General features: G+C 37.5%; 1 protein-coding gene across 4 annotated transcripts in view; it reads right to left on the minus strand.

The window, feature by feature from the left end:
- Positions 1 to 14,227, minus strand: part of KDM4C (lysine demethylase 4C) — a 436,152-nt gene that overhangs the window by 173,887 nt on the left and 248,038 nt on the right. For all 4 annotated transcript variants that reach the window (XM_045780262.2, XM_087869653.1, XM_087869652.1 and 1 more), the window contains 4 exons: positions 12,209 to 12,402; positions 9,071 to 9,309; positions 6,547 to 6,860; positions 2,920 to 3,028 (listed from right to left, as the gene is read on the minus strand). In XM_045780262.2, coding sequence (XP_045636218.1) covers positions 2,920 to 3,028; positions 6,547 to 6,860; positions 9,071 to 9,309; positions 12,209 to 12,402 — 856 coding nt within the window. The remainder of the gene's footprint in view (positions 1 to 2,919; positions 3,029 to 6,546; positions 6,861 to 9,070; positions 9,310 to 12,208; positions 12,403 to 14,227) is intronic.

Here is a 14,227-nt window from a genome sequence, read left to right on the forward strand (position 1 = left end):
GAAAATCTTCCAGGGAAGAACAGGCTGGGAGTCAGGAAATCCTTACAGATTCTGGAATTACTGGATCTGCCACTAACCAGAACGGTCTCTATAGTCTCGAAAGTCCTTTGAGAACAACTTAGTGGTGACTCTTCTCTCCTAGCTGTACATAAATTCCCAGAGGTGCTGGATCAATATTTTCTCCCTTTGCTGTTTTCCTGTTACGGAGTCAAATTCCAGCTTCAATAGAGAAATGCTCATTTACCAGCAGAAGACACTGACTGCTGTTTAGAGACACAGCTTCTCAGATGCTCTAATCTAGTTATGTTCCTGACTGACATATACCTACTTGTATATGAGGAATGCAAAAGAAGCCCAGTAGTTAGGGTAGAAAAATTCCCAAAAGAAGCTGGACTTGAGCACTAATGAGCACTAACCCCACTGTTCATCATTTTCTAATAATGATGATGTTCATTCACTTCCAGCTGTACCAGACACAGAGGCAAAAGGCAGAGGTAACATTCAAGAGCTCCATGATATAAATACAGTTGACCCTTGAACAGCTTGGGGGTTATAGTGGCCAAACCCTCATGCAGTTGAAAATCCACATATAACTTTGAACTCCACCAAAACTTAACTACTAATAGCCTACCATTGACCAGAAGCCTTACCAATAACATAAACAGTCTATCAACATATGTATTACATACTGTATTCTTACTATAAAGTAAGCTAGAGAAAAGAAAATTTTATTTTTTTAATATATTTTTTAAGGACTTTATTTATTTATTTGTCAGAGAGAGAACACAAGCAGGAGGAACGGCAGGCAGAGGGAGAAGCAGGCTCCCTGCTGAGCAAGGAGCCCAATGCAGGACTCAATCCCAGAACCCCGGGATCATGACCTCAGCCTAAGGCAGACACCTAACTGACTGAGCCACCCAGGTGTTCTGAAAAGAAAATTTTATTAAGAAAATTATAGGGAAGAGAAAATACATTTACAGTACTGTATTTATTGAAAAAAATTCACTTCTAAGTGGACCCACACAATTCAAACCTGTATTGTTCAAGGGTCAAATATAATTTACTCCAGGACACAGAATATTCCCCACTGTTAGTAGGGAAACTTGTAAAAATATTTAGTCATCACTAAAATTCTCTAATTTTTTTATTTTCAATTCTCAAAAATCCTCAGAGGACCCTTTTACTATGCCCTTCACATATTAAAATACAGAGCATAGGACTGCAAAAGCTACAATCACCCCAATATTTCAGCAAGATATTTAACCTTAAACCTTTGAGATGACTTTGTTAAACCAATTCCTTAAAATTTTTGTAAGCCATACTGATTGAAATCAGAACTGCTCTCCATGGAGAAACTCTAGGCCAATTTATGATGGCCAACATCGAAATAAACTACCTGGGAAAATAAGGACACAGGGGAAAGTAGTTTTCCTTATGTGTTAGTATAATCCATTCCCTTCCAAAAAGCTACACTCAACACAGGTGATGATGGAGAAGGATAATTAAAATTCAAAAGTAATGGACAGTAAGAAGTAATTACGTTAGTCAGAATTGTCCTTTATTTTGACACTAAGGGGAAAATGGTTTGTGCTGGGTACAATAAAGTAGGGGAAAGAAGAAATGAACATGATGATATATGGAAATAAACATGAGTATGTTTCACTACTTGTATTACTAGAGACAGAATTCCACCTTTGGCTGGTGTTCTAGAAATTGCTACAATCATTATCTGATCCCTACACTGATGATCTTTTTTCCTAACTAACCATGGGGTATAAAGGAGACAGTGAGAAAAAAAAAAAATTTGCTACAGATGTCTAACTCCGATGACTGTATTCAAACCAAAGAAGAAGCCTGAACCTAAAGTTCACATGACTCCACTGACAGCATCTTCACAGGCACATGACCCTAACAATCTGCACCAGTAAAGGACAATACTTTGAAAAAGGACTTTTTATAGAAAACCTATTTAAATTGATCTTCTTAAAAAAGGAAAAAATAAGGCCCTCCTGATGCTATGAGACACTCGCAAGGAAGAAATAGCTAGTCAGTGGTCTGATTTTTAATTGAAGGCAACAAAAAGACATTTTTGGAAAAAGAGAGAAAGAGAGGTAAAAAGGGTAGCCAGGTAAAACAAAAGATAGCTATTACATCCAGGAAAGTAACTGGTTGTAAGTGAAACGACTTCACATCAAGCCACGCCAGTCAAATCTAGTTACGGAGAAAGGGTGTTTCAGCACATTCCAGGCATAGCAGGGTATGGAGGTACTGCACAGAGTTTCTTACTCAAGATGCTGTTGGTAATTTTAAAGGATTCAAGTTAAAAATAAAGACAATGCAAAGAAACCTACAGCATGGTAACTCCATGATTTGACACCTTTAAAGAAGTGTTTCTCAACTTCCTCTAGAGTATCTTAAGGTGAATGTCAGAAAAGACCAATTTTAGGGGCGCCTGGGTGGCTCAGTTGTTAAGCGTCTGCCTTTGGCTCAGGGTGTGATCCTGGCGTTCCGGGATCAAGCCCCACATCAGGCTCCTCTGCTGGGAGCCTGCTTCTTCCTTTCCCACTCCCCCTGCTCGGTTCCCTCTCTTGCTGCCTGTCTCTCTCTCTGTCAAATAAATAAATAAAATCTTGAAAAAAAAAAAAGACCAATTTTATCCCATCATAGAAAATGGGAAAACTTTGATTAGGTACATAGCTAGCTTATATGAAACAAGGATTTACCCTTAAAATCCAAATTCCTTTTGCCTGTAAACTGTTTCTTACGATGTCCTTATGGCATGTATGTCTTTGCAACTTGGTCAAAGTTCCTCTCTACCAAGCAATTTTGAGACAAGTTTGTTACAACGAACAGACAGAATGAATGCTGACTAGCACACAGTATACACAGAATAAACACAGCAAGACATCACAAGCTCACCCTCATCACTTGTTGCCTGCTGCTTCACCAGAGTCAGTGGGGATCTTGCTGGAGGCTTACTCAGTGGATGGCGCCAACTTTTAGCAGTTTTGGTTTCTCCCTCTATTCTCTGGTCACGGAACAAAAATGGAGAAGAAACACTCACAGTTAAAGACTTGTTTTAAAGAAAAACCATGGTTCAGAATGATTTATGACAATTTAGTTATAAAGAATTCTTATATACCTCCTGGGGAATTAGTCCTTAAAAAAAAAAATTAAACCTGTAAGTCAAAAGAAATAGGAATCCAGTCTATTAGTTATTTTACCAAGAGATCAATTAACTCTCCTTCCACTGCATATTAAAACACTATCTGTGTGCAGGGTAGGCTTATCAAACTTACAATTAACTCAGCAGTTAGCAAATTTTCAAAAGTTCTTTCAAACTAATCTAAATTTAGGATTATATGTTCATAATGATATAGAACTGTGGCACTTGGTCACCTCTATGCTTGCCACATGTGAAAATCTGGCAGGTTATTTTGCTTTCTATCCTTATCCAGAAAGCAATAATGCCAAAGTGAGCCTGTATACTTCCTTCCATTCATAAATGAATCACCACTTCTCTGAGGATCAAATAAGAAACTTAAAGATTTTTTTTAATATAGTACATTATTGTCATCTAGAAACCACTTAAATTTTATATAAAATTTTTTGTCCTGGTCTCTCCAAACTATATTTTCCTTCCAAAGGTATATGAAAAGGTCATATGCACCCTGACATCTTCTGATAGAATCTATATACAAGCTTTCTTGCCCATGCACTCAGAAAACAAACACACAAACAAACAAAAAACAAAAACCAGGATGTGAAGGGGGAAATGTTCAGAGAAAGAGTTTGAAACTAATGGGTTTACATCAACAACTGACTAGGAAAGAAAGGAGTCTCAGAAATGTCCCTGTAAACTGAAGAAGCAGTGGCTGGAAGTAGAGAAACTACACTGACTTCTGACACCAAAACAAGATTATGAGAAAATACGTGACAACATTCTAATCAAAGCCGGGAGTAAGGAAAGGATGTCAAAGTATTACAGAATGAGGGCACCCTGGGTGACTCAGTCAGGTAAGTGCCTGACTCTTGATTTCAGCTCAGGCATGATCTCAGGGTTGTGAGATTGAGCCTGTGTCAGGCTCCATAGGAGGCATGGAGCCTGCTTAGGATTCTCTTTCTTCCCTCTCCCTCCACCCCTCCCCCTCAAAAAAAAAAGTAATAGAGGATGAGATATATCTGTGGTTTATACTAGCTAAAAATTAATATGAAATATTTATCAAGTCCTCACTATGTGCCACGTTGTTGCAAGAACTGCGCTATAGCAGGAAAAACTACACCAGGTCTCAGCTTTCACGGAATGTGCATTATGGAGGAGGAAGGCACAGACAATAAACAAGCAAAAAGTATATGTTGACCAGGTACTATTAAGAAATATGCAATAGGGGCACTGAGTGGTGCAGTCGGTTGAGCCTCCAACTCTTGGTTTCGGCTCAAGTCGTGATCTCAGGGTCGTGAGATGGAGCCATGCATCGGGCTCCGTGCTCAGTGTGGAGTCTGCTTGAAATTCTCTTTCCCTCTCCCTCTGCCCCTCCCACTCACGCACGCACTCTCTCTCTCTCTTTCTCAAATAAATAAATAAGTCGGGTGGTTTTTTTTTTAAAGAAATATGCAATAAAGAAAAAAGGGCAGAACAAAGGAATGGAAAGAGATGGGAGGGAACTATTTTGCATGGGGTCATCAGAGAAAGCCTTTCTGGCAAGGAGACATTTGAGTGGAGTCTTGAGTGCACTGGGGGAGCTCTCTGGGCTCAGAGGAGTATTTAGGGCAACAGGAACAGCATGTAAGGTGTGAACACAATCAGTGTATTCCAGGAAGAGCATGGAGCCCAGTTATAGACAGAGAGACAGACAGACACCGTTCAAAAAATAACTTATATTTCTTGAGAAGACTGATTAAAGCTGACTGCTGCAAGCATACACACAGCATTACACTTAATACTAAGAAACACTGGTCAAAATCATGTAAGAACAAAATGGGTCTGCATTGCTTAGAAGGGCTGCCTGACACCATGGTATGAGAAAAGAATATCACACAGCTGATTCTGAGAAGGGGCAAACCAAGTGACTCAGGCCTCAACAGCAGTGTTTGCTTTCCTATGCAGGCAGTCTTTGTTCAGTAAAATGGTAAGGATAAAGGTTAAAGGCACCCAGGGTAGAATCACCTTCACTGAAAACAAGGAAATGGAAAAGTTACTTTCAGTTCCACTCTAAAGAATATGAGTAAAGGTAATTTCAACAGGCATCTGACTCACTCACGATCCACAAAGAATCACAGCATCTGCTCAGGTGCGCTTAATCCCCATGTGAAATTAAGTTGTAAATTTTGCTTATTATTATGTGAATGCTATTTTCAAATTTCCCTTAGCAACCATTTCAAATAAATTAGGCCATATTTTTCTATTTCGCTCATGTTTTTGATAAATATTTAATAGTTCAGTAGGATATACAAATCATGCATAAAATGGTAAAAGTTATTGGGTCAAATAAGCAAATTATCTACATTTTATTTGGTACTTTAAAACTACTATGAACTGACTATTCCAAGCTGATTTCCTTATCTAATCTCCCTTGTTACTCAAAGATGTGAAAATGCCTCTGGTGAGTTGAAATGAGCAAGAACAATCAAGAAGTGGGTCTGAATGTTCAGTGGTCAGCTCAATTTACCAGCTCCAACAATTGATGCTCTCCTTACTTGTGTCCTTGAGTTCCCTCACCAAGTTGTATAGGTCAACACAGGGTAATGAATTCCAACAATCACTACACACCATCGGAGCTTGTCTGGTCCATTCACAATCTTAGGATTAAAGCAACAGTTTATACTGAAAGCATATAATATTAATGCACAAGAACATATGAGAAGCAGGGAGGCCCTACGCAAAGAGTTAGAATGGCGTAGCTGGCAATCAAGAGAGGTCTTGAGTTTTCTGAGAGGCAAAAGGCCAGTTTCTGGCAGTGGGTAGGGCCAGAAAGGTCAACCTGGTCCTAGAATCAGAGCCCAAGAAGAGACAAGGGAAAGCATGGCAGATGAGTTAAAATAGAGGTTGTAGGATGCCTGGGACCCAGAGGTTTAACTGATGGCAGGAGGAGGTCAGAGCTCTGCAGGTGAATCATTTCAAGTATGGTTAATATTACAGGTAATAGAACCATTCTGTAATCAATGTCAATATCAATGTGATATCCTACAATAGTTTTCCAAGAAGGTACTACTGGGGGAAAATGGGGACACAAGATCTTTCTGTATTATTTCTTACAACTGCATATGAATCTATAATTACCTCAAAGTTCAATTTTAGAAAAAGTTAAAGAAAAAGAAAATTAAGCTACAGCATGTAGCCGAAAATTCCATGCTCCCTGAATTATCACCATGTGAACCAGAGTTCACAAAAGTTTACCTCCCGGTCATCGAAGGAAATATAATTAAGACCTGTTAATGTGAAATGTTATTTCTACACTAAAGCAAGATTTTGATGCACAGCATATTGTTTCCAGAAAGCACTCTCACCATGCAATAAATACAGTAAAAACAGACATTGCCACATACACCAGGGACTTCGAGGCCATTTCTCTCTCCACTGGAGACTGGTGGGACTTCCCCAGGTTCGAAGCCACTCCTGCGGCTCTCCACATCACTCTCTTCTCCCTCTGTCAACACACTATTACTCTCTGCCACCGAGGAACACGACTCAGGTGACTTTGGCCACGGGAGCTTGGGTGGGTCTGATTCCTTGGATGTCACATGGCCACCAGATACGGAATCATCAGCTTCACTGGGATTCGAAGGTAGAATTACACCATAGGCTTGTTCATCGTTAGTTTTTATTTCCTCTGTTATGGGTGTGCTTAAGCAACTGTTTCCTGAGGAGTGAAACAGAAGACTGTTAGTAAATCTTACATTGCATTATTATTCAATAATAATTCTCAACTAAATTTCTACCTTTCAACTTTTCCTCTAAACTCCCACAGACATGAGTGGGAAAGGTCACCACAGCATCATGGAGCCTTCACAGTTATCAAGGTGAGATCCTGGAGTTTGGCAAAAAAATATACTTACCGACAAAATTAGAGATTAAGAAGAGGTTACACTTTGACCACTGTCAAAAGCCAATGCAATAATAATTATCCAAAGCAATAACAATTTGAAATCTTTCTAAAAATGGGAATTATATTCCAATACATGATGCTAAGAGCTGCTACTAATGCAACATTCCAGCTCAGAGAATGTATGGAAAGAACACATGTAAATCTCTGCAGAGCCAAATAAAAAATATGTCCTACCCTAAACCTGTATCACACACTGATGGAAAATAAAGGGAAAAGGTTATCACGAGCACGTCTCTTCCACTGCCATCTCTATTCACCCTTCTCCCTCCCTTAAAACATTCACGGGCATCATTTCACCTATCATATACTAGAGCTTTGAACCCAGCCAAGTTTTGTACCTAAGTGTTCTGCCAGGTCTCAAACCCTGGAAGTCAAAGTACAAGGAACCATGTAGCAACAGAACTAATAAAACTGGGTGCCCTTGGCCTAAACCACCTAGTAATCCATCAAGTAAATTAAATCCAGTGTGATTAAAGACTATGGTAAGGGACTATTTAAAAAAATCCAGGGGTGCCTGGGTGGCTCAGTCAGTTAAGCATCTGCCTTCAGCTCAGGTTGTGATCCTGGGGTCCTGGGACAGAGCCCCACAGCGGGGGGCCTGCTTCTCCCACTCCTTCTGGCCCCAGCCGCGCTCATGCTCTCTCTCTCACTCTCTCTATATTTCTCTCAAATAAATAAAATATTTTTTAAAAATCCATATGTATGGCATAACTGTGTTCTCTGCATTGCTTGCTATTCCTTTCTCTACCTTCTCTACCTTGCAATTTTCTATCCATTCATCACAAATTAATTCAGATATCACCTCCTCCAGGAAACCTTGCCAGGACAGCTTCTGGTCTGTTTGGAGTCTTTCCTTCGTATATCAGCAATACCCCGGGACATCTCTATTGTGGTACTTACCACACTGGACTGTAATTATATGTTTGTCTGGCTCTCCAATAAAGTAAGAAACTCTATTCCTCTAAACTCAATTAAGTTTAAACTCTACTTAAACACAGATATTTCAAGATCAAAAAGTAATGAAAATGGAGACACAGGAGAGAATCAAATTACAACTATGATAAGGACTTTTTCTTTTACTCTAAGTGAAATAAGAGTAAGAAGAAGGTAGGGAGAAGACCTCACCTACATCTTTTAAAAGGATCACTATGACTGCCATATGGAGAAGCGACTAGCATGGGTGACTAGGGAGGACACTGGAAAAGCAGAAAAGAAGCAATTTCTGCAACAGTCCAGTCAAGAGATAACAGTCAGTACCTTGAACAAGGAGGAAGCAGGGGTAGGTGGCCAGATTTGGGGGAGTCCCACAGTTGAAAGACAGACTGGATGAGCAGTATGAGAAATTACCAATAAGTTCAATTAGTAAAAGGACAAAAACTCCAACAAATATTAAGGCGGTAAAACATTACAGCAGTTTCAGAGACATATATTATAAAAAGGAAGAAAGCAAACTAGTTGAAACTTACAGGTGATGACTTTAGTAGAGAGAAACAGCCAGGGGACTATACATACCATTTCACAAAACTAAATGATTCTTATTCTTTTTTAAACCTTAATCTTTATTTTCTTCTTAAAATTAAGTTGGAAGCTAAGAATCTGCAAAGAATTATCTATAATTGGTTTTTACCATTCCATGTGAATTTAAGAGAAGCTTTCCAAAAATGTATTGTATATTGTAAATTGAGTTGCACCCCCGCAAAAATTTTTTTTCATTTTAGAACCTTTTTTTTTTTTATTAAACCAAATAGGCACTTCTGGCTATCTCCTAATTCCATCACACATAGCAGTGATGCTCCTGACTTTTACAACATTCACTTGGCCTCCTCACTGTTACTTCACAGCTTTAGATGCCTTACTAGTTAAGCTATGCGGAAAGGTAAGATACCTGTCCTAGAACACAGATTTAAGGCATGAGATCATCAACCATCTCAATACTTACATGTGAAACATAATCAGTTTCTCACCTGGGAGTTTGATATTATCTGATGAATTCTGATCCAGCTGCTTCCTGCTAGGAGAAGCCTCTTCTTCTGAAGGTGCTTCTGTGTTCCCCATCTTCACTGCTTTTTCTGGTTTTTCATTGACCTTGAGATCTTCTGCGTCTGGGTCAGGGGTGAGGCCCTCTGCCCCATCAACTACAGGTGACACGTCTTCATCCCCCTCATTCTTAAGCCTCTTAGAGTGAGAACCAGTGCACTGGAAACTATTAACAAGAGAAGCTGTGGTCAGAGCAGAATGTTTGCAAAGGACAGGATGAAACGCATACCAATACAAATGTTATTTTTACTTACTGAAAGAAGTGAAAAAACTGATAGCTTTCTAATTATGCAAAAATAATCTTCACAATAGATTAAATTTGAAATTGAAATCTTAGCAGTTTTAATAAAAATTTACCAAAAAATTAAAATTAAAAGAATTGTAAACAATTGATTATTAAACATTATTGGGGAAAATGTCATTGCTAAAATTTTATAATATTAAAAGAAGTCTGAAAATAAAAATAAAGTGAAAAATGATGTCATAGAGGATAATAAAGTCATAAATATTTTTTAGGTAATAAAGGAAAAGGAAAAGAGAAGATCTCTATAAGCTGTTGTTAAAATCTGTACATTATTTACATTCTAAGGTGAACTAGTGGCCATACACTTCCCTGAGTTTCATTTAATTCTGAAGTATGCATGTAAATCATTAAAATTAAATGCCAAATCATCATTAGCTAAAGGAATTAACAGGGGAGACAGGCTAACTATATGTATTTAACATCTTATATCTACTTCTTGTTTTCAGAGTGGACACCATTTTATTTTTTCTCAATATTTTCCAGACAGTCACTTGATGGCTTTGTTGTAGATGCCTTTTGTATAAACACATTTCCAACACTACCATTTAAGAAGAATTACAACCCAAATCAAACAACATGTATTTCCATGTCCAAACACACACACACACACACACACACACACACACACACACACACCACTATGAGTTACAGGAAGTAAGGGAGGGCAGGGTTTTGAGATGAAGGTGGTAGCCAAGGATAACCTATGTAAATTAGCTTTGGCTGCTGCTGGCAGTACTGGTATCATCGTCACCATTATCACTTTTACTGAAAACCCATGCATTGGCCAGGTGGGAAATCTTCACATTATAAATAGCATAGCACATGTAAAATAAGACAGCTGATTTCTCTTTGAGATTTCAATGAATCACTCACTTCATTACATTTCCTGGATAGGTATTACTTAAGGGAGAGCAGGAAATGCCACATTCAAGCCACAAGGCTGAGCATAATCAACAAGCCCCTTAACAGGAGGCTTTCTAACTGGGTGAGCAAAGTCCATTGATTATTTTAACCTACTAAAAGGCATTTCAAATCTGTTCAATGTCATAAATCTATGTTCTCTGTCAACCCAAAAGGGCCACTATAGTTAGTAACTAGGAGACCAGATCATGCACCTAATTAAAGTATTGTGTTTTCCGTCCATTCAAAAACAATTGTCAAGATGTTCTATTGGTATTTCTTCTGAATTCAGATTGACTTCTGCCTCCTCCCACAGGTAGCCTTTTTGGCACTGACTCTCTAAATCAGTATTTCCCAAGCTTTTTCTAATACAACCAACCCATTATAAGCTATACATTTTAGATAGCGACACAACACACTCATACATACATGTTCACACATTGGGAATTAATACTCACCCTTACCACAGAAAAGAACTGTAATACTTTTTATTCTATTTTGCTTCCTCATATAAAATGTTGTTCCTAGCCTACTGAATTGATTTGAAAACTAACAGTTTGAAAATCACTGCTGTACACTATAGGGTAAAGTAAGAACACCTGAATTCTAATTGTTACTAACCCCGTGCCTCAGGTATATCTCTTATAAAATGCAGAAGTCTGACTCCATGTTCTTAAGTTTCCTCCACTCACTACCATTCTGAAATTGCAGAATATAAATTTCAGAGTAAGAAAATAATCATCAGAAGTGTGGGCAAAGATTTAAAATTACACTGTTATTTAGTTAAGGGCAAAAAAACCCACAAAAAACAAAACCAAAAAACCCCCCAAAACTAGAAATGACCTACTGATCCAAACACAGGGGATTAAATACATGCAGGCATTCAGTTATTATGTTGTTATCAAATCAATTACATGAAAAACACTCACAAAACTGGTCATCAAAGGGTTAACAGAGCATCGCCCCAATTTTGGAAAAGTATATTATATAATATAATAAACACACACGTAAAGGATATCTACCAAATGTTAACACTGGTATCTCTGGATTGTGACGTTATGAGTGATTTGGGATTCCTTCACTATTCTTTTCCTTATTTTACAAATATTCTCCAATGCCAAATATTACTTTTACAATCTGAAACGAAAACAATGAGTAATATTGGAGAATAAAAGTGTAATATAAACCTAGAAAATATAAGAGGCTAAAACCTTTGCCTAAGGACCTGAGCAACATAATACATGCTCCATTCAATGGGTTTTAAAATAGCAAGATGCCCACAGATGACCTAAAAACTTTTGAAATGGCTCTGGCCATAAAAATGGAATATAGAATAAGTGCACATGGACAACCATGTTAAACAAATACCACATGCTCTGCTTTACATCTTGTAAGAGAATAAAACCAAGTGTATAAAATGCAGCAAAATGTAGGTATCCCCATGAGTAAAGTATCTCAAATGAAGAATGAAGAAATGAAGAAAACAACTGAAGTCAGAAAGAAAATCAGTAGCAAAATGAAAAAGTTCAACATCAAGTTATTGAAGTTGATAAAAATATGGAGATGAATAGAGGTCACTAATACAACCTTAATGTACATAGTAAGGGGTCTGGGAGGTTCCGGGACTTTATAGCATGTCAGGAATATTCTCAAGCACATTATACACCCTTTCCTATATTTTATTTATTATACTTCTTAAGAATTATAAAACTTTGCCTCAAATTTTCAGTAACATATTAAGTAAATTTATGATGAATAAACAGGAGAAAGCAAATGAACAGTTTTTGAGAACATCATGTTCAATGACCCATTTTTATTGAGGAGGTACAATAAGTGGGTGGCGGGGAGAAGAAATCATTACCTCCTAGATGCTTTTCTTACTTTCCTCCTCCTCTGCAGCCATGCTTTTACTTCAGGTGTGGATTCTGGAGTAGGCTTTGTGTGATCAATGGTGTATATATCTTTTCCTTGCTTCCAAAGCTGATATCTGTCTGGCTGAAATTTCCTCACAAAGATATCCATTGAGATTTTCACCATGTCTTTCCTGCAGGTGCACTGAAACACAACAGGATTGGAATGCTTTAAACTTTTACTAGGTACATAAAGTCACACTAAGTCATACTTTGAATGTACCATACATGAATACTCACTACACACTTGAGGATAATGTTTTACATTTTCAAAAATGCAGTGAGTGATAAATTCAATTTTTTCTGAACAGAGGTGATAGCCTATACATTCACATTTACAAATGATAAAATCCAGTGCATGGTTCATTGAAAACTTGTATTAAAAACAACTAAGAGGAGAGCACATTTTTGAAAGCATGCCTGCAACAGAAGGATTACCCTCTCATCATCGGTAAGTATCAATGTGCTGAATGCTAGAAGGCCTATAAAACTGAAAACCTAGGTTGCAATGAATAAAAATAGCCAATGTATGTTTGTTTAGAAAAAATTAACCAATAGATTGAGATAAATTTTCTTCAAGATGTATTTTAATCACATGTATGTTTATTTATAAATACACTCTCATAAATAACCAACAATTAGAGCAAATGACTGACTTCTATGTCCTATCCATAAGACACCCACCATCATCACTTTAAATATATAACTAAGAAGAAGGAACAGTATTAAGGGGAGAAGTTCAAAGAAAGGTTATTTTAGATCTACTAGGACTTTCATTATCATGAATACATAGTCAGCAGTTCCATCTTATAAAACAAGTTTCCTATAAAGAGTTCAAAGGTTAAATTGTGTCTAGGTCAACATTCCATGTAACAGGGCAGATATCATTCAAAATAATCCCTAACACACCTAACGATAGACTGGCTCACTCAACAACAGCCTTGAAACAGTAAGTCTCTCAATATTTTGGTGATAAAATTATCATCTCCATCCAAATTAATTTCAAAGCCTTAATAATCTCCAAACTGTACTATCTATCTCTAGAGTTCAAATCTTGACAGGTATAATGCTTTGAAAGTTCAGAAAACACCTTACACTCAACATGCCTAAAATAACTCCTTCAACTGCAAACAAACATTCTGTTATCAATGATACCATGATTCTTCCATTCTTCTACATTCATAGTCAGCATTTCCCAAACCCTCCCTTCTCATCTACTCCTAAAAAATCCTGTCATCATCTACAATTAGTTCTTCCTTTAAAATGTCTCCTGCATTAAGTCCTTATACCAGGATCCTTCCATCTTCACTTTCAGACACTGAAACCTAGCATAACAAAGCAAACTCATTTCTCTGCCTGCAGTCACTCCTAGCACCAATTCGTCTTTATAGCTGTCACTTTAATCCCCCTCAAATACCTTATAAGCTTTCATTTCTGAGTTCAATAAGCTGTAATCTATGCTACTCTGCTTTTAGAATAAAATCTAGACTCCTGAGTCCAACATTTAAGGGATCCAACATTTGACTCTGTCAGTGAGATTTCCATGTTTCTCTCCCATTACAAGTCAACATGAATACTCCTCTTCAACCCAAGGAGCATAATCACCAAAGCCCAAATGCACCAGACGCTTACTTAACTCAGTACTTCTGCTGCTACTGCAATGCCTTTCTGCTCACTGTTCTGCTTTTACCAAAAAAAAAAAAAAAAAAATCATCCTGAACACTGTAAATTGTACCAACTATTCCTCTGAATGCAATACTATTTATCTACCGCTCTGCTTTCTATTATTAGTTAAGTATAGATAGAGTTCTATGACATTTTGCTATAATTATCTTGGCTTATAAATATGGAAAATGGAAATGTGAGAAATTTTAGGATATTTTGGTTTAAGATGCAATCTTTCCCCCAAAGGAAGAAACAGAAGTTCAGATTCATCAGCACAAACTTTCCTATTTCGTTACTAATATTTG

This window comes from Ursus americanus, chromosome 18, assembly GCF_024610735.1.
Source record: "Ursus americanus isolate L20-20 chromosome 18, mUrsAme1.1.p, whole genome shotgun sequence".
In the NCBI taxonomy this organism is placed as follows: Eukaryota; Metazoa; Chordata; class Mammalia; order Carnivora; family Ursidae; genus Ursus; species Ursus americanus.